Consider the following 15,134-nt stretch of genomic DNA (forward strand, 5'->3'; position numbering starts at 1 on the left):
TATAAAGGGACTTTCAGTTTTCACATTATATTTATATTTATATTTATATTTATATACTACGTTACACAAAGGGTTAATTAATTAATAAGATGAGTTTGGAAGCGGGTGCATCTCTCATAAGACTCAAGGGCGGGAGGGAAACTTTGATCAAACTTGTTACTCAAAGCAATTCTAACGTATGTTGTTTTCTGACTTGCTTTGAGTTTCTACGTGATCTATAAACTATGATAAGAATCATATGGGCAATCTTTGGTGGATTAGTGAATTAAGGAACGAAAAATTTATTGGATCAGCAAGAAAGAAATAGTCCATTATCATTTGACAACAATTTATTTGCATTTTGTAAAAAAAAAAAAAAAGTTAACAGAGAAATAAAATAAGATTTTTTTATTTTCTGAAAATACTGTAATATATATAGTAAGACCCATAATAAGCAAATTCTACCTGAAATTTTGAGCAAAAATCATAGAGTAAGACTCGTAATAAGCTAATCATACTTGACATTTTTTGCAAAAAAAACAAAGTGAGACTCACTCCACAATAAGCTAACTATACTTGGTTCTTTTAACAAAAACTTTAGAGTGGGATCCACAAACAGTAGCTATGACTAATAGTACAATTAATTAGCTAATGCCTAATAGAAGAATGAAACAAGCTTCTTTGCGAAGATGGGACCTGCTAAAGTGCTAATAGTAGTTGATAAATTAAGTAAAAAAGGTAGCTTGTAAATGGTTTCCATATGCACATTAAAGAGTGTAGACTGTAGACGGAAGAGGAGTTTTGAGATCTTAAAGACTTTCAATAAAGCCCTATCAACCAAATAAGGATGCCATCTTATCACAATTCACAAGAGACCCGATTAATTAATGTACAGCATTGTAGAAGCTACATATTTTCCAAATTAGTTCTTTTTTATAGGCTACGTTCCTGGCTCACTCCTCTTATACTTGGCAAAGTATCCTTCATGTGCGTCATTTTATAAGGAGGAGGTCTAGCTCTAGTAGGATTGTTGGATCCCAGATTTGGCTCCTCATAAGATCATTCATCTCTCAATTACATATATATGTTGGGTCCAAATGCCATAGTGGGGTGAACTTATTGATCATACTCTGCAATAATGGAACAAGTTGTTCATAGAGAAATTAAGTCTTCCTGTCATTTGAAGCTAGCCAGCATCGCATCATTTGCAATATTCCTCTAATAAGTTGATGATGCATTGATGTGGATAGGGACTGTTAATGGTCAAATTACAATGAGAAGCACTTATAAGCTCCTAAAAAATGAATTGAACCTATCTCCCCAATGTTCCTCCTCTTCAAAATTTGATGTTTTTTATGGAAAGCATGCCAAGGAATTTTGCCCACGATAACAAAATTATTCAAAAAAGAAATCATATCCTCTTTCTCTTGTGTCTTTTGTTATGATAAGGTTGAAGAATCACTCACCTATTAGGCCTTTTTGCTTAAGAAATCAAGAAAGCTCATGTGGTCTCACGTACGTATGCAAAGGTTAAATTACAATGAGAAGCACTTATAAGCTCCTAAAATATGAATTGAACCTATCTCCCCAAGGTTCCTCCTCTTCAATGCAAGTTGTTCCTACATTTTGGAATGTTGGTTTGGTCAATTGTAGTTTCAAACAAGATTTGATGTTTTTTATGGAAAGCATGACAAGGAATTTTGCCCACGATAACAAAATTATTCAAAAAAGAAATCATATCCTCTTTCTCTTGTGTCTTTTGTTATGATAAGACTGAAGAATCACTCACGTATTAGGCCTTTTTGCTCAAGAAGTCAAGAAAGCTCATGTGATCTCACGTATGCAGAGGTCAAATTACAATGAGAAGCACTTATAAGCTTCTAAAAAAATGAATTGGACCTATCTCCCCAAGTTTCCTCCTCTTCAATGCAAGTTGTTCCTGCATTTTGGAATGTTGGTTTGGTCAATTGTAGTTTCAAACAAGATTTGATGTTTTTTATGGAAAGCATGCCAAGGAATTTTGCCCACGATAACAAAATTATTCAAAAAAGAAATCATATCCTCTTTCTCTTGTGTCTTTTGTTATGATAAGGCCGAAGAATCACTCATAAATTAGGCCTTTTTGTTCAAGAAGTCAAGAAAGCTCATATGGTCCCACATATGTAGAGGTTATGTAAATTGCACGCAGTATACTTTTCTATCTAAGTTAATAGTTCAATTAACTATATGGTGTAAAGTGAAATACAATTTATAATTTAGAGTAGTAATTATGCATTTTAAAAGTTCAAGGTGTATATATTTTCATGTATTATTTATTTGTAGGTAGTGCATTATTAATTATTTATGTAAAAAAAATTATAATTATTTCTATAAAATTTATATAAGAAACAATTGATTTGGAAACTAACCTCTTGCTCAAATTGAGTTACTTTGGCAATAAATGAAATGAAGTAAAACAAAATATAAAAGAAAATTTAATTATCCACAATTAAGAATATAAAAAAAAAATTGAAAGCTTAAATTAGTGAAAATAATTAAATATTTTTTTTAATTCACTCAAGTAATTCATTCATTCATAGCATGTAATATAACTGTAAATGATTCCCTAAATATTATACATAGATATAATATAATATTAGAAAAATGTTTTAAAATGCACCGCTTATTACTTGGGACATCAAATAGTATTTTAAATAATGCGATTTTAATTTATGAAATTAGGAATTCAGAACTTTAACTCCAATCAAGTCAATAGAACTAAAAGGTATCTTTAGACAAGGTTTTGGGGGGAAATATAGAGAATTGTAAGAGATCGGACAAGTTATTCTTTATGTCTTTATCAAGTGTAAAAAAGAAGACTTTCCCACTATAATTGCGGTTGTTTGCAGTCATTGTTGAAGCTAGTTTAGCGGCTTTAGCCTAGTTTTAGACGACAAGGCAGATTTGCCATATTTTTCTATAGAAGATTGAGAGTGGTTGGGAAAAATCATAATCAACTTTTTTTCTTTTTCGGTCTGATAAAGACTTTGCAAAGGGTCATTTCAAACCTATAAACTTCAAGAGTAATATTTCTGGAGCTTTATCATCTGTTTTTTTCTAGATCCTTTTTATCATATCTTTATCCAAATCTAAATTACACTAAAGATGTGAGAATTGCAAAATTATACCCTCAAAATAATTAATTAATCATATACTATTGTTTTCACCGAGTCCTTAATAATAGATCTCAAGTGGTAGTTGAATAGCATATGGAACTGCACTTCTCAGCCGGAAAAAAAAAAAGCATATGGAGCTGCACTAGGATACATTTATTTTATTGCCAATGCGTGTTCACTTCTGCCCCCACGCATTCTTAACTGGAAAATACATTGGACAATGAAAATCAACTCTTCCTTGTGGAAAACAGATTTCCCCGACAAAGAATTGCTGAAACTGTTTGTTTTTGTTTTTGTTTTTGTTTTTGTTTTTGGATGGGGTAAGAATTGCTGCAACTTATCACGTGGGTTGATAAGTTGGTTGGTCCCACACTCCCACCCACTAATTGCCATATGATATGGCATAAAACTGTTATATAGTAACAGTGCAGGTAGGTTGGCTTTCTTTGCAGGGTACGCGTTTAAATGCATCATTTATGATTTATCTCACAACGCAGTCAAGTCTTATGACGCGTCTCTTTTGTAACATCATCATGTGTACCAGCTCACATAATTTGGAATCAACGCGTGAGACTGAGAGATAATAATATTAATACTGAATACATGAAATATATATTAATCGCGTTGAATTGATGACTAGCTAACATGATGGTCTATGCCTATGCAGCTTCAGCTCTATGAAAGTAGAGAGACAGATTTTCAAATCAAAACATACTTTCGGTGCCACAAAAGAAGTTACAATAATTTAAGCTGCACATGCATTAAGCACGAGAGAAGTGAAGTGAAGTGATGATGCTTTAGAAACAGAAAGCTTGTAGCACAGTTAGTTATTGGATTGGTACGTGCAAGTCTTATTAGCTTTTAAAGGAGATAAAAACCATGTTATGGTTTAACTAAGTAAAGCAATATATCAGACTGCTCTTAGCGCCCAAGTTTTCATTAAAGCCCAAGCTTTCATTGCCATCAACCCAAAAATTATAAATATATATATATAACCCAAAAATTATATATAGAAGAACAGAAGCAAGAATTTGGAAGTAGACAATATTCAGTAACTTTCATCAACTTTATTACCTCCCAGAAAAGACATGAATATAACTTTCACATCCCTTTCAACCAAAAAAAAAAAAAAAAAAAGAATATAACTTTCACATAATTGAGGTCCAATACAATGTTACTATGATAATGGAACAACAAAATGGGTCACTACGTTTAAGGATTTTTCGTGGCAACCCATACTATAGTTATTGAAAATAATCAATAATTATAATATATATATATACAACAAAAAATGATTAAAAATTGACGATTCCAAATGCAGGAAAGAATGAGAAAGACTCCTCTTTGGAAGCAGAAGCACAACTATAATCTTCCATGAATCTTCCACCCCCCGCGCTGAATGATTTTTCAAGGGGGGAAGGAGAAAGAATAATGTAACTTAGCTTGAACAAAATTTCATCTGGAATTGATGTCCCTATTACCAGCTGCAACTTTGCGGTGACGCCTAGAACCGGACCTCCTCTCTCTTGCACGCCTGGGTCCAGCCTTTCTAATTGGAGTACTTGCAACTATTTCTGGTGAAGCTTCAACTGTCGATTTAATTGGTAGTTCATCAAGCAGAGCTGTTGGTAGCGGTGGCAGTGGCGGTGGTGGTGGTGGTGGCATTGGCAGTGGCAGTGGCAGTGGCGGTGGCGGTGGTGGCAGTGGTGGTGGATAAACAACAGGAACTGAAGAAGTAAGCCGCTCCAATACTTCTCTATGGTATTTCTGTAGATAGCAAAAAATAAACAAAGGGAACTTAGAGAGAGAGAGGACCAATTTATATAACCAAAGAAATACAACTGCAAGTGTTGGCTTTAGAGAATTAGTATAATTTGAAATAACATTGAACCAGCCTCATGAGTTCTAGAGAACCTTTATAAAATTTTGACAAAGTTGGGGAAAAAAATACCTCATAAGAAATATTTTATTTTCACGAATTAAATGTGATGGAACTGGCAATATCATCCACACAATTGGCATGAAGAAAGAATATAAAAGAACTAAACTGGGAGTTGGGACATGTTAGGATCAAATTGGGAAGCATAAACGGGAAAACAAGGGAAAAGAAAGTGGAAATTTCATTTTCTCAAATAATATAGGAAAATGGAATATAGAAAATAATCTGCAAAATTAACAGGGTAGAGTCGACAGAAAGCATCAAAGAAGTTCATGGAAATAGAACTTGAAATTTGAAGGAAAAGGCTAGGGAAAGATTTAGGAAATACATGAATAATAAGCCAAAATTTATCCGGAGGTTTCAACCCTGTAAAAAATAAATAATAAAAAAATCAGGATTGTGTTTCTCAGCTATTTGGACCTCTGGTGGAGTTGTAAGGCTCCATTATGTCTACAAATAGCATTTAGAGATACCAACTTGCACAACTTCCTTGGAAATAATTGAGCTGTTGAAGATAAACTATTGCGAATTGATGGTATGACAACCATTGCAACTTTACCATCATTGTGATTATGGCTCCCATGTCCAATAATGGCTCAAACAATAGAGATCGCTTCACACTTAAATAATTTATAAGATATAAATTTAACAACTTCAATTTCCAGTAGGAAAATGTACCATATAAACCCATAAATGCATAAAAAGAATTACCTGAACTACAAAATTGCGTCTTTCACAGTCCAAGAACATATTGATACTCCAATTCACCTTTGCCATAATTTTGTCCCTTACAATGGAGAAACTAATTTGGTCCCTGGAAGTAAAACGGTCCACTTCATTGAACCAAAGACAAGTAAAGAGGTTGCTAAGAGGAACATGCTCCCTTACTATCACACATCCTTCAGGAACATCTGCAAACACAACCATAAAACAGAAGACTTCACAAAAAAATCAATACAAATCAACTGAAAAAAAAGAGAGAAAGGAACTTGCACCTACCACTTGTGATGGGAAGTTTAGCCTCCGAATATGGGGTCAAACCTTCATTTTTATAAAAGTTAATCTGAAAGTCAATAGAGGCGTTATCATATTTCTTAGCAGCTTTATTTGCCTCAGCCTCCGTAAAAACATCAAAGCGTTTATAATGTCTAGAGATCGCGAAAGTTGCATTTTTCCTCCACAAGAACCTGAAAATTAGGTTTTAAAAACAAATTATGGCAGTCCCAGAAGATAGATATATATATATATATATATATGTACATTGTTAACAGGCACAGTTCCTATTTTTAGCTGAGATCATAACCGCAAATTACTGTGGCATTGGTCAGATCTGTTCACTCAAAGAAAGAAAAACATTCAAGGCCATCTCGAACAGAGAGCAGGTTTCAACATATAAACGAGCGAAAAAGTTAATAAATTATCAGCCCTCTCAAGATAGATGCACGACATAACTAGAGGAGGAAATAGAGAAAGCAGATGTACCTTTCAAGGATTTGATAAGGATCCACAACAAGTTCAAGTTTTCCATCAATCCAAAGAGAAAAGCGGGCATTTGGAAACATCCTATGCACTAGAAGCTTTGGGATCTGCCACAGGTGTAGTTGGGGTCAGAGCTATTAGGCATATCAAAGTACTACCCTCGTGTAGATTGACATTTAACAAAACATTTTAGGCATGAAGTCCCATGAGTTATAATTGATATTTCAAAAAGAATGCACAGCAGTGCTTAATTCATTTCATGTCATGATATCTAAACAACAATCATTTATGATTCACAAAAATTATTTTTGCTAGGTATTTAGTTTTCAAGTAAATGACTACTTTGTACCAAAAAATTAACATGCCCTGTTTTATGTATAAGCATGAAGCTATCTATCAAGTGCTTCAATCCATCAGAAAATATCTTTTTCATTATTTTATTTAGTTTTTGTTTAATTTGGAGGGGATTGGGGGAGGGTCTTGACTTGAGCATTTTTGTGAATTCCACATTAAACTTTTTAATACCCTATATCATGGAATTATTTAACTGCATTATTATTTTTTTTTCAGGGGGGAGGGGGGACAGTTGAGTCTTGAGAGTTTCACTAAATGTCAAATACCACCTTTTAGGATACTATCATGAAAAAGTAAACTGCATTTTGGCCATGCTCTTTTGATTGTTACCTTACATGTAGACCCATTGGGTCTTGAAATCATAACCAAGCCCTCCACCTTATATATGGTGCAATTTGAGAACTCAATGGCAATTGCATTTTGACTGTATTCATCTTCCTTCTCGTTCATTTTAAAGAACATTGACCAAGCTAATAACGATAATAATATAGATACATACGCATACACAGAAATAGTTGATGCTACAGTGCCAAATACAGGAAACTAAACAACCTCTAAGCCAAACTGTGATCCCCAGTAGAAAAGAACTTTACCAAAGTTTCAGATTTCTTACCTTCCCTGTCCGTCTTCCATCCTCGTAAGGAAGGTTATGAACAACAACAACTCTCCATACCCCAACTTTCTTGCTGGGGCCCAGAGTGCCAGTTTTCTTCATGTATGCTTCTGTTTCTTCATCTATAAACATATAGAAGCAAACAGTCTCCTTGGAATAGTCACTTATGTTCCTTGGTTGGTTTATATCATCAAAATTTCCTGAAGAATATTAGTTTTATTAGGTAAGCACACCACCAGCTTTGATACTAAGCAGATGTAACCAAATTACAGAACATTACCAAATATGGCTGATGCAACAACCACACCACGACACTGCTCCATCTCAAGGAGATCAGCATCATCCATGTCATATCCTGTGTTGCGGCCGGGTTTAATTCCCCTGACAAATCTGATTAACGAAAAAAAAAAAAAAATGTCCCATGAAAAGGCATGAGTGAATTATGTAGAAAAATTCCAAAGATATGCTGTTACTGTACTTGCAAATACATTCAAAGAAAATTTGACCCCACACCCCTCCCAAAAAAGAAGAAGTAAGAACATACCCACAGTGCACGCTCATTGACTCTCTTATATCAAAAGAATCATTCCTCTGCTTCAAAGTAGGATATCCACCAAAGTCTGAACCTCCGAATTCTCCATCTTTAGATAAATTTTCCTCATAAATATATGTTAAGTTTTTAAGAACTGGAGAATATGAGGGAACCTTTGGCATTAAGGCGATGGCTTCTTCAACTGGAAGGTAACATACTGGACAAGCTGAAACATAAACAACCAAGAAACTCAGTGAAATCAATAACATCACCATGATCATTGTGTATATCTTATACATCCTTGCCACCCTGGTACTAAATTTATGTGAATATGATGAGTAGTAATTTCAAAACTTTTCACCCAAAAATAAATAGAGAAGATATCTAAAGTTACAAAAATTTTAGAACTTACGCCGCGGTCCAGTTCTTTTTTTATCTGCTGGTGGGGGAGGCAGAGTGAAAGTATTACACGGATGCCCTGGAGGAAGGGTGTAGCCCAGAAAAGCAGCAGGAGGAGGAGGAGGCAAGGCCAAACTATGAACCATTTCCCCGAGGCTAGGTGAAGAAGTTAAATTGTTACTTTCCTCAGGGTAAGTTAAAGGGAAGCTCTCATTTACGCTAATGTTTCCAACATGGTTCTCGCCTTCTTGTGTATCTTCACCTAAAAACAGGCCAAAATGCATACATCATTTCCTCAGTCCTCACACAAATTAAATCAAAGTGTCAAATATCCAGATAATGAAACCCAAAAAGAAGGATATCACACAGTAAAAAGCTTCCGTAAATATGGCACTTGGGTAAATGCATCAATTAAGTTCAGTTGAATACAAGAAGATACAAAGAGCTCGTGTCTATTGAATTAACATCACCAAGTTTAAAAATGAACTAAGTATTAGAACTTCAACTATCAAACTTAGTAATAATCTATAAAAGAATGACCAAAATTGTATGACTTTCTCAAACAGAACCCAATACTAATATTAACAAAAATCAACATTACTAAGTTCAATTACTATAAGCACCTCAAAAAATGAGATAGCAATTGGCAAGTCACTAATCAATCAGCTCATTATTGAATTTGAATTTAAAGGTCAACTTAATGAATACTTAAACCAAGTCTTTACTCCTAATAGAAAGACTGACATAGTACAACTGAATTCTCTTTATTAATTGATCAATTAAATCAACTACATAAAATAAAATAAAAATAAAAAATAAAAAAAAAGAGATAGAGAGCAAAAGAGGCAAACCTTTTCCTACATACAAAACCCAGACGAAAACCGCAGCGGAGATGACACATAGAAGCAACATTCCAACCTTTTTGCGGCCAGCAAACTTGCAGATCCAATGGAACAACCTCTCCTTCTCCTTGAGCATTTTGGAAGGCTTCCTTGCTGTTTGAATTGGCAACAACACTCCGGTGTAGTTATTGTAGTTATTGTTGCTATTGCTATTGCCGTTGCTATTGTAATTATTATTGTTGTTGATGTTGATGTTGTTCTGTTGTAGCTGTTTATCCAAAGACCCATAACTCCCCGAACGAATCCCCAATCCACTCATTGTTCCTCACTACCTTCATTAACCCCTCTCATCTCTTTCCCATTCAAACCCCAGATACCAAAAATTCAATCTTTCAATTGCCCCACTACCAAACACGGCCTAAAATTGCAGACCCAGTTCACCAAATTAGCTCCAGACTCAAAGGGCACCTCTGGATTTCTCAAACAAAGCTCAATGCAGTAACAATTGTTACTCTCACTTCTTACCGACAATAAAGTTTTCTTTTTTGAAAAATAAACAGGTTGGTCTAGCAAGCAAAGCAAAGCAGAATCAGATCAATTTTTTTTTTTTTGGGTTCTGAGAAAAAGAAGTGGCATTTCAGTACCAATGTGTGATGGGATTTCAGTGGAGGGGGCAAAAAGAACAGTGTTTGATTTTGGAGTAAGGATTAATCTAGGGTTTGTTATTGGTGTGTAGGGTTTTTGCAGGAATCTAGGTTTTTGTTACAATCGAGATTTTGGGTTTGAGAATAAATCTGGGATCACTGAAGAAAGACCTGTTGTGCTATTTTTGTTTTATTTTTTTTTTTCCTAATTTTGAGGTGTTCACCAAAGTGGAAACTCGTGGAATATTTATATGCTCGGAATTCAAAATAAATAATAATAATAAAAGAATTAAAATAAAAGAGTAGAAAATTAAAACATGGGAAAAATTCTGATAGGCTATCTTGCGCATGTGCGTGATGTTTAGCAATGGGAGTCTGACACATCACCTAAGGGTGCTCCTAACTTTCGTGCTACCCAATCTTGGTGCATGACATTTGGCATTTGATCTGATCTGATCTGATCTGGATGAGGGATACGTGGGTGTGTCTTTTTTGTGAAATTCTCTTCTTCTTTTTTTTTTTTTTAATAATAATCTAGTAGTATTATTATATTATATTATTCGAATGTTTTAATTTAATTTATAATAATTCTCCTTAATATCATACAATTATTGCACAACTGGTTTTGAGATTGAGAGAGATAGCTATTGCACAACTACCAATAATGGATTAACAAGAAAACCGTGGTTTTGTTTTTTTTTTTTTTGAGAAAGAACTGTGGTTTTGTTTTGTTTTCAATTTCTAACATGGATTTTTGTTGTTTTGTTTTTTATTTTTATTTTTATTTTGGAGAGACTTTTGTGACATTATAGATTTAAGCTGTATGTATCATCAAGGATAATACAAAAATTGACAGTGAATCTGACGTTACAGTATCCTAATCACACCTGGAATTGCAAGCACGCATCATATTCACATGTATTGAATAGTACATGAGTATGCTGTCTTTTAATCCCAAAAAAAAAAAATAGTACCATAGTAATTAATAATATAAATTTATTGCATTATATATTTGGCATATATAGCTTCTAAAAGGAAAATTAAGCACTTTAGTGCTAAAAAAAATAGCCATTGATGAAACTACCATGCAAGTGCAGCATTTGAGGGGAGAAAGCCATGGGGATTTTAAGTGGTTAGGCTATCTCGGATTAAACTCTTGTCAAGTGTTTAAATGAGTAATTTTCAGATGAAATTGTATTCAAACCACCACTCTACCACTACCACCAACCGTCAGCATTGTTGTATATATTGCCAATTCGTTCTCATCATCCTTTTTTTACTCTCGTACAATGTATCCTCAAAGCTTTCAACTAGAAACTAATCACTGTTCGCATCGGGTGGACCCACGAAAGGGTAAAGCGTTGGCCCAGAAAATTATTTTCAAAGTGCAGGTAACAGGACTCAAACTGGGGAGCACACCTAGTCGAGCTCAATACAAGTACCTTGAGACTAAGAGCCCAACTAACTCAGCCAACCATCTGGGTTCGTTCTCATCATCCTTGCACATAGTCATTATCACCCCTCCATGTTATTATTATTGTAACTATTTATAGTACTATAATTTCTTGATTTTTACATATATTCATTCAAAAAAAAAAAAATTAACTGATAAGACTAAAATTCTCGCCAATTTAAACCTTATTCATTTAAAAATACTAAAAAAAAATTCATATTATTAACCAACCACAAGGCTAAATGTTGCTGCTATAGTATTAATTTTGTTTGTTTAAATACATATGGTAAGTTGGATTGAGTGGGTGGGAGTGCTATACAACTCAATACTTATAATGGAGAGAGGATTTTAACTTGGAATTTCTTTATTAAAAATACCAAGAGATGTCAGTTAAGTAACAAGTAACAAGACTCTTAACGCTCATGTTAATATCAAGAACCAACTTACATGTTAAAACTTAAAAAGTATTATGGAGTTTTAACAATAAAATCCAATTCAAAATGGAACATATAGTTTTTTTTTTTTTTCTAACAATTGATAGGAAGATGCAATATCATTTTTTTCTAGATAGTTAGAAATATTTATTGCTGCTGACCCTGCAACTCAAACTCATCACCCTTAACTCCCACACACTTCAGACTTGAGAAGATACTATTCCGCCTAACAATTACAATGGAAGATATAAAATACAAATATCTGTTACATTTAAAAATGTCACAATTAATTCGAGTACGATCATTTGAAACCATGTGCATTTTCTAAGTCGCTTCCCATGCATGTTTGTATACAAATGGGGTGAAACCATCATTTGATGCAAGGTCTACGATAGAAAATGGTACCAGGACCTTCCTCCATCTTGTTTGATTATGAAATGTTTAAATGCGATCGAATACACGTATCAAGTTTCCAAGTTGCTTGCTATAAATCTATGACAGCATGAATAAATTGATTAATTGATGCAGCACTTGATCTAATCAAGAAACGTTATTGCCAATATTCGAAACATTTGTTGAATTTCCCTTTTTGTTATTTTCCTTTTCCATGTCAAGTATTAAATTGAAAATGACCACAATTGGATGCAATGGCAAGGACAATGCCTTCCATCATGCCAATCTTTTCTAAGCTTTATTTTAGTTTTTTTTCATATTGAAAATGACGAGCACAATGTCGAATAGCTCAATAGGTCTACATATTCCCTTAAATGTCAGTGTCCAATAATAAACTTCACCACCATGATCTCCTCTCCTTTGATGCTGCAAGGCTTTGCTGAAAGTTAAGAGATACTTTTCACAAATTTATTATAGTTTCTTTCTGGATAGTATTTTACTATTGGTAAATGGACCGCTGTTCAATGTTGGGACGGTGCAATGGTGCAAGGGTGATGTGGGGAACCAACCTAGACCCGGCAAACAATCAGGTTAATTGGGTTCAAATCAAAATGAGTCATTAAAAACAGATTGCAAAACCTATGGCCTTACCCGTTACATTTCAAGGATTGGGTAAATTTGATATGACCCATATTCTTTTTTCACATGCCAAAAAACATAGAAGTAAAAAAGTAACTTGATAATTTTGTCCTTTGCCTTCCTTTCAAACAAATAAGGAACAAATAAATAAATAAATAAAACTCAAAATAAAATATAAATAATAAATAAATTTTTAAGTTTATATAGTGCACTTTTTTGGTACTATTCATGAGTCTTACTGTACTATTTCAACTAATTTTTACATTTATCTACAGTACTTTTTCAGCATAAAATTTTTAGTTTCAACATAAAATTTTTAGTTTCAGTTAAATAAATTGTTCCCAAACAGACACAAAATTGATTTTTTTTGAATAAATTTATTTGCATAGCTTCCATGGTGCCTCGGCAATCAGCATGACCTAATGTCATTTAATTTTATATGGTAACACATTTTGTGCACCTTGTATTTGAAGGCTGAAACACAGTCAAATCATATTATTAAATACCATCATGCTAGATTTTAACCAAAAGCGGAGTCATTTTTTCTGACTTGGCCGCCACTAAAGAATGAAAGACGGTGTGTTGAATGCATTATCAAGACACGCAATAATGAAGACGCATATTCTCATTTTGACTCATTTAAAACGATTGGCTAATGGCTAGGAAATGAGGGGTTCAAAAGGATTCTTGATTTTCTTCTATCAAAGTAAAAAATAAAAAGTTTAGCAAAAATAAATAAATAAAATTGGTTTGCAAAAATTGTGAAAGCCATGCTAGCATATGAATTATACTTACAGTCTATAGAGATCCCCTCATCTTTTTAGCTTGGTTCCTACTTGCCTACTACAACTTCATCTTTCTGGGTGACCAATATGAATTGGAAATTTCCATTTTCTATTGAAGGGTTTATGTACTTATGTGCTGGGTCTTGTTCTCACTTCTCGCAATTGCTAGAGGACATCAATTTTTTATCCCCCCAACCCCCCAAAAAAAAGAGGAGTTTGTCAACCCATTTGTTATCTATATTCAATGTTATAATTTAAATTCCACTGCACTTTTTGGTTACACAATGCGTAGGGTTAGGTATATTATTTTCATGATTTTTCAGATCAAATCAAAGAGGAGTTAGTGGGTGTATCTTTTTGAAGGTTTTTGTCAAAACTCAAAAAACAAACCCATAGGTTATGATTGTATAACTAGTCGATATCCGTACACAATACGCGAATATTTTATTATTTTTGTTTGAAATAATTTTTGACTTTTTTTTATTGATAGTCATCTTTATGGTATAATATTTTGGTAATTATGTTCAATTATATATATCATTAAGAGGGAGGAAAAAAACCAAAAATTATTAGGAATATGCATAATTAATCAAGAATATGAATATAAATATATATATATATATATATATATATATATATATATGGCCTAAGAGATTAAATTTTGTAAAAATGTGGTATAAAACTTATGTTTTACTCTTCCAATTTCAACATGTCACATCATATTATCACATATTTATGAATAAACACAACTACACCTAATCAATTCTAATACCCATATATAAATCCAACCAAATTGGAAGTCTATTGAAATGTTATTAGGTGTGGTAGAATGTATTGAATTTTAAGTAAAACATTGATATGTCAATCTCTTATCGGATTGTGTAAAACATGGGTTTTACATCTCATCCTTATCAAATTCAAACTCATTGCCTAAATGAATTCACAATTATTAGGTATACTTCCTTTTTTTTTTCTTTTTTTTTTTGTGTTGTTGTTGTTGCAGGTTTAGCACTCGTGGTAGTTCATGTTAAAATAGGAAGTATACTTGCTGAAATCCTAATCATCATTCTATTGAAGTTGGATAAGTCCCCTGTATATTTGTGTAAGAAAGTAACATTTGTTGTTTTTCTAATTGTCTCAGTTTAATTTATTAATTTCTTGAAATTATAGAGTTAATTTTTTTTTTAAATATCATAATTGTATTGGTCTAAGAATTGATTTCATTTTAATTAATTAATGAAGATAGAAAATAAATAGATATTTTCTAATCAATTTTTAATAAACCTCGTGAGGGTGTTGTGCATGGATTGGTCGTACCCTAGAATTTAATCAACTTGGTAAAGTTTTAGGCAATGAATCAATTTTTCTCCTTAGATTCTTCATGCTATTTAGGAAATGTAGTATGTTTGTGTTATATATATCCATGTTATATGTATAAACTTGAGTATGCTATATGTATAAACATGTCCATGCTTGAAAAAGTTTGGATGAGTG

The 15,134-nt window shown here is 33.2% G+C and overlaps 1 protein-coding gene across 2 annotated transcripts; it reads right to left on the bottom strand.

Annotated features, from left to right (window-relative positions):
• Positions 1-4,181: 4,181 nt before the first annotated feature.
• LOC126725976 (probable hexosyltransferase MUCI70) lies at positions 4,182-10,161 on the bottom strand. 2 transcript variants are annotated; one of them, XM_050431044.1, is made up of 10 exons: positions 9,302-10,161; positions 8,464-8,712; positions 8,064-8,277; positions 7,800-7,909; positions 7,520-7,719; positions 6,556-6,659; positions 6,073-6,260; positions 5,785-5,984; positions 5,402-5,439; positions 4,767-4,901 (listed from the first exon to the last, which is right to left on the bottom strand). In XM_050431044.1, exons 1-9 carry the CDS (start codon positions 9,609-9,611, stop codon positions 5,434-5,436), a joined length of 1,581 nt encoding a protein of 526 aa, XP_050287001.1. In that variant the 5' UTR covers positions 9,612-10,161; the 3' UTR covers positions 4,767-4,901; positions 5,402-5,433. The 2 variants fall into 2 exon arrangements, with proteins under 2 accessions (XP_050287000.1, XP_050287001.1); XM_050431043.1 differs by lacking the exon at positions 5,402-5,439 and having other exon boundaries at positions 4,182-4,901; positions 9,302-10,160.
• Positions 10,162-15,134: the final 4,973 nt, after the last annotated feature.

This window comes from Quercus robur, chromosome 5 (assembly GCF_932294415.1).
Source record: "Quercus robur chromosome 5, dhQueRobu3.1, whole genome shotgun sequence".
Classification (NCBI taxonomy): domain Eukaryota; kingdom Viridiplantae; phylum Streptophyta; class Magnoliopsida; order Fagales; family Fagaceae; genus Quercus; species Quercus robur.

Excerpts from the sequence above, each read along its gene's own strand:
- LOC126725976 (XM_050431043.1), bottom strand. The coding sequence starts at position 9,611 with ATGAGTGGATTGGGGATTCGTTCGGGGAGTTATGGGTCTTTGGATAAA. Across the intron at positions 6,660-7,519 it reads ATGGAAGACGGACAGGGAAG|ATCCCAAAGCTTCTAGTGCA; the intron begins GTAAGAAATCTG and ends CACCTGTGGCAG. Across the intron at positions 6,261-6,555 it reads CCTTATCAAATCCTTGAAAG|GTTCTTGTGGAGGAAAAATG; the intron begins GTACATCTGCTT and ends CCTAATTTTCAG.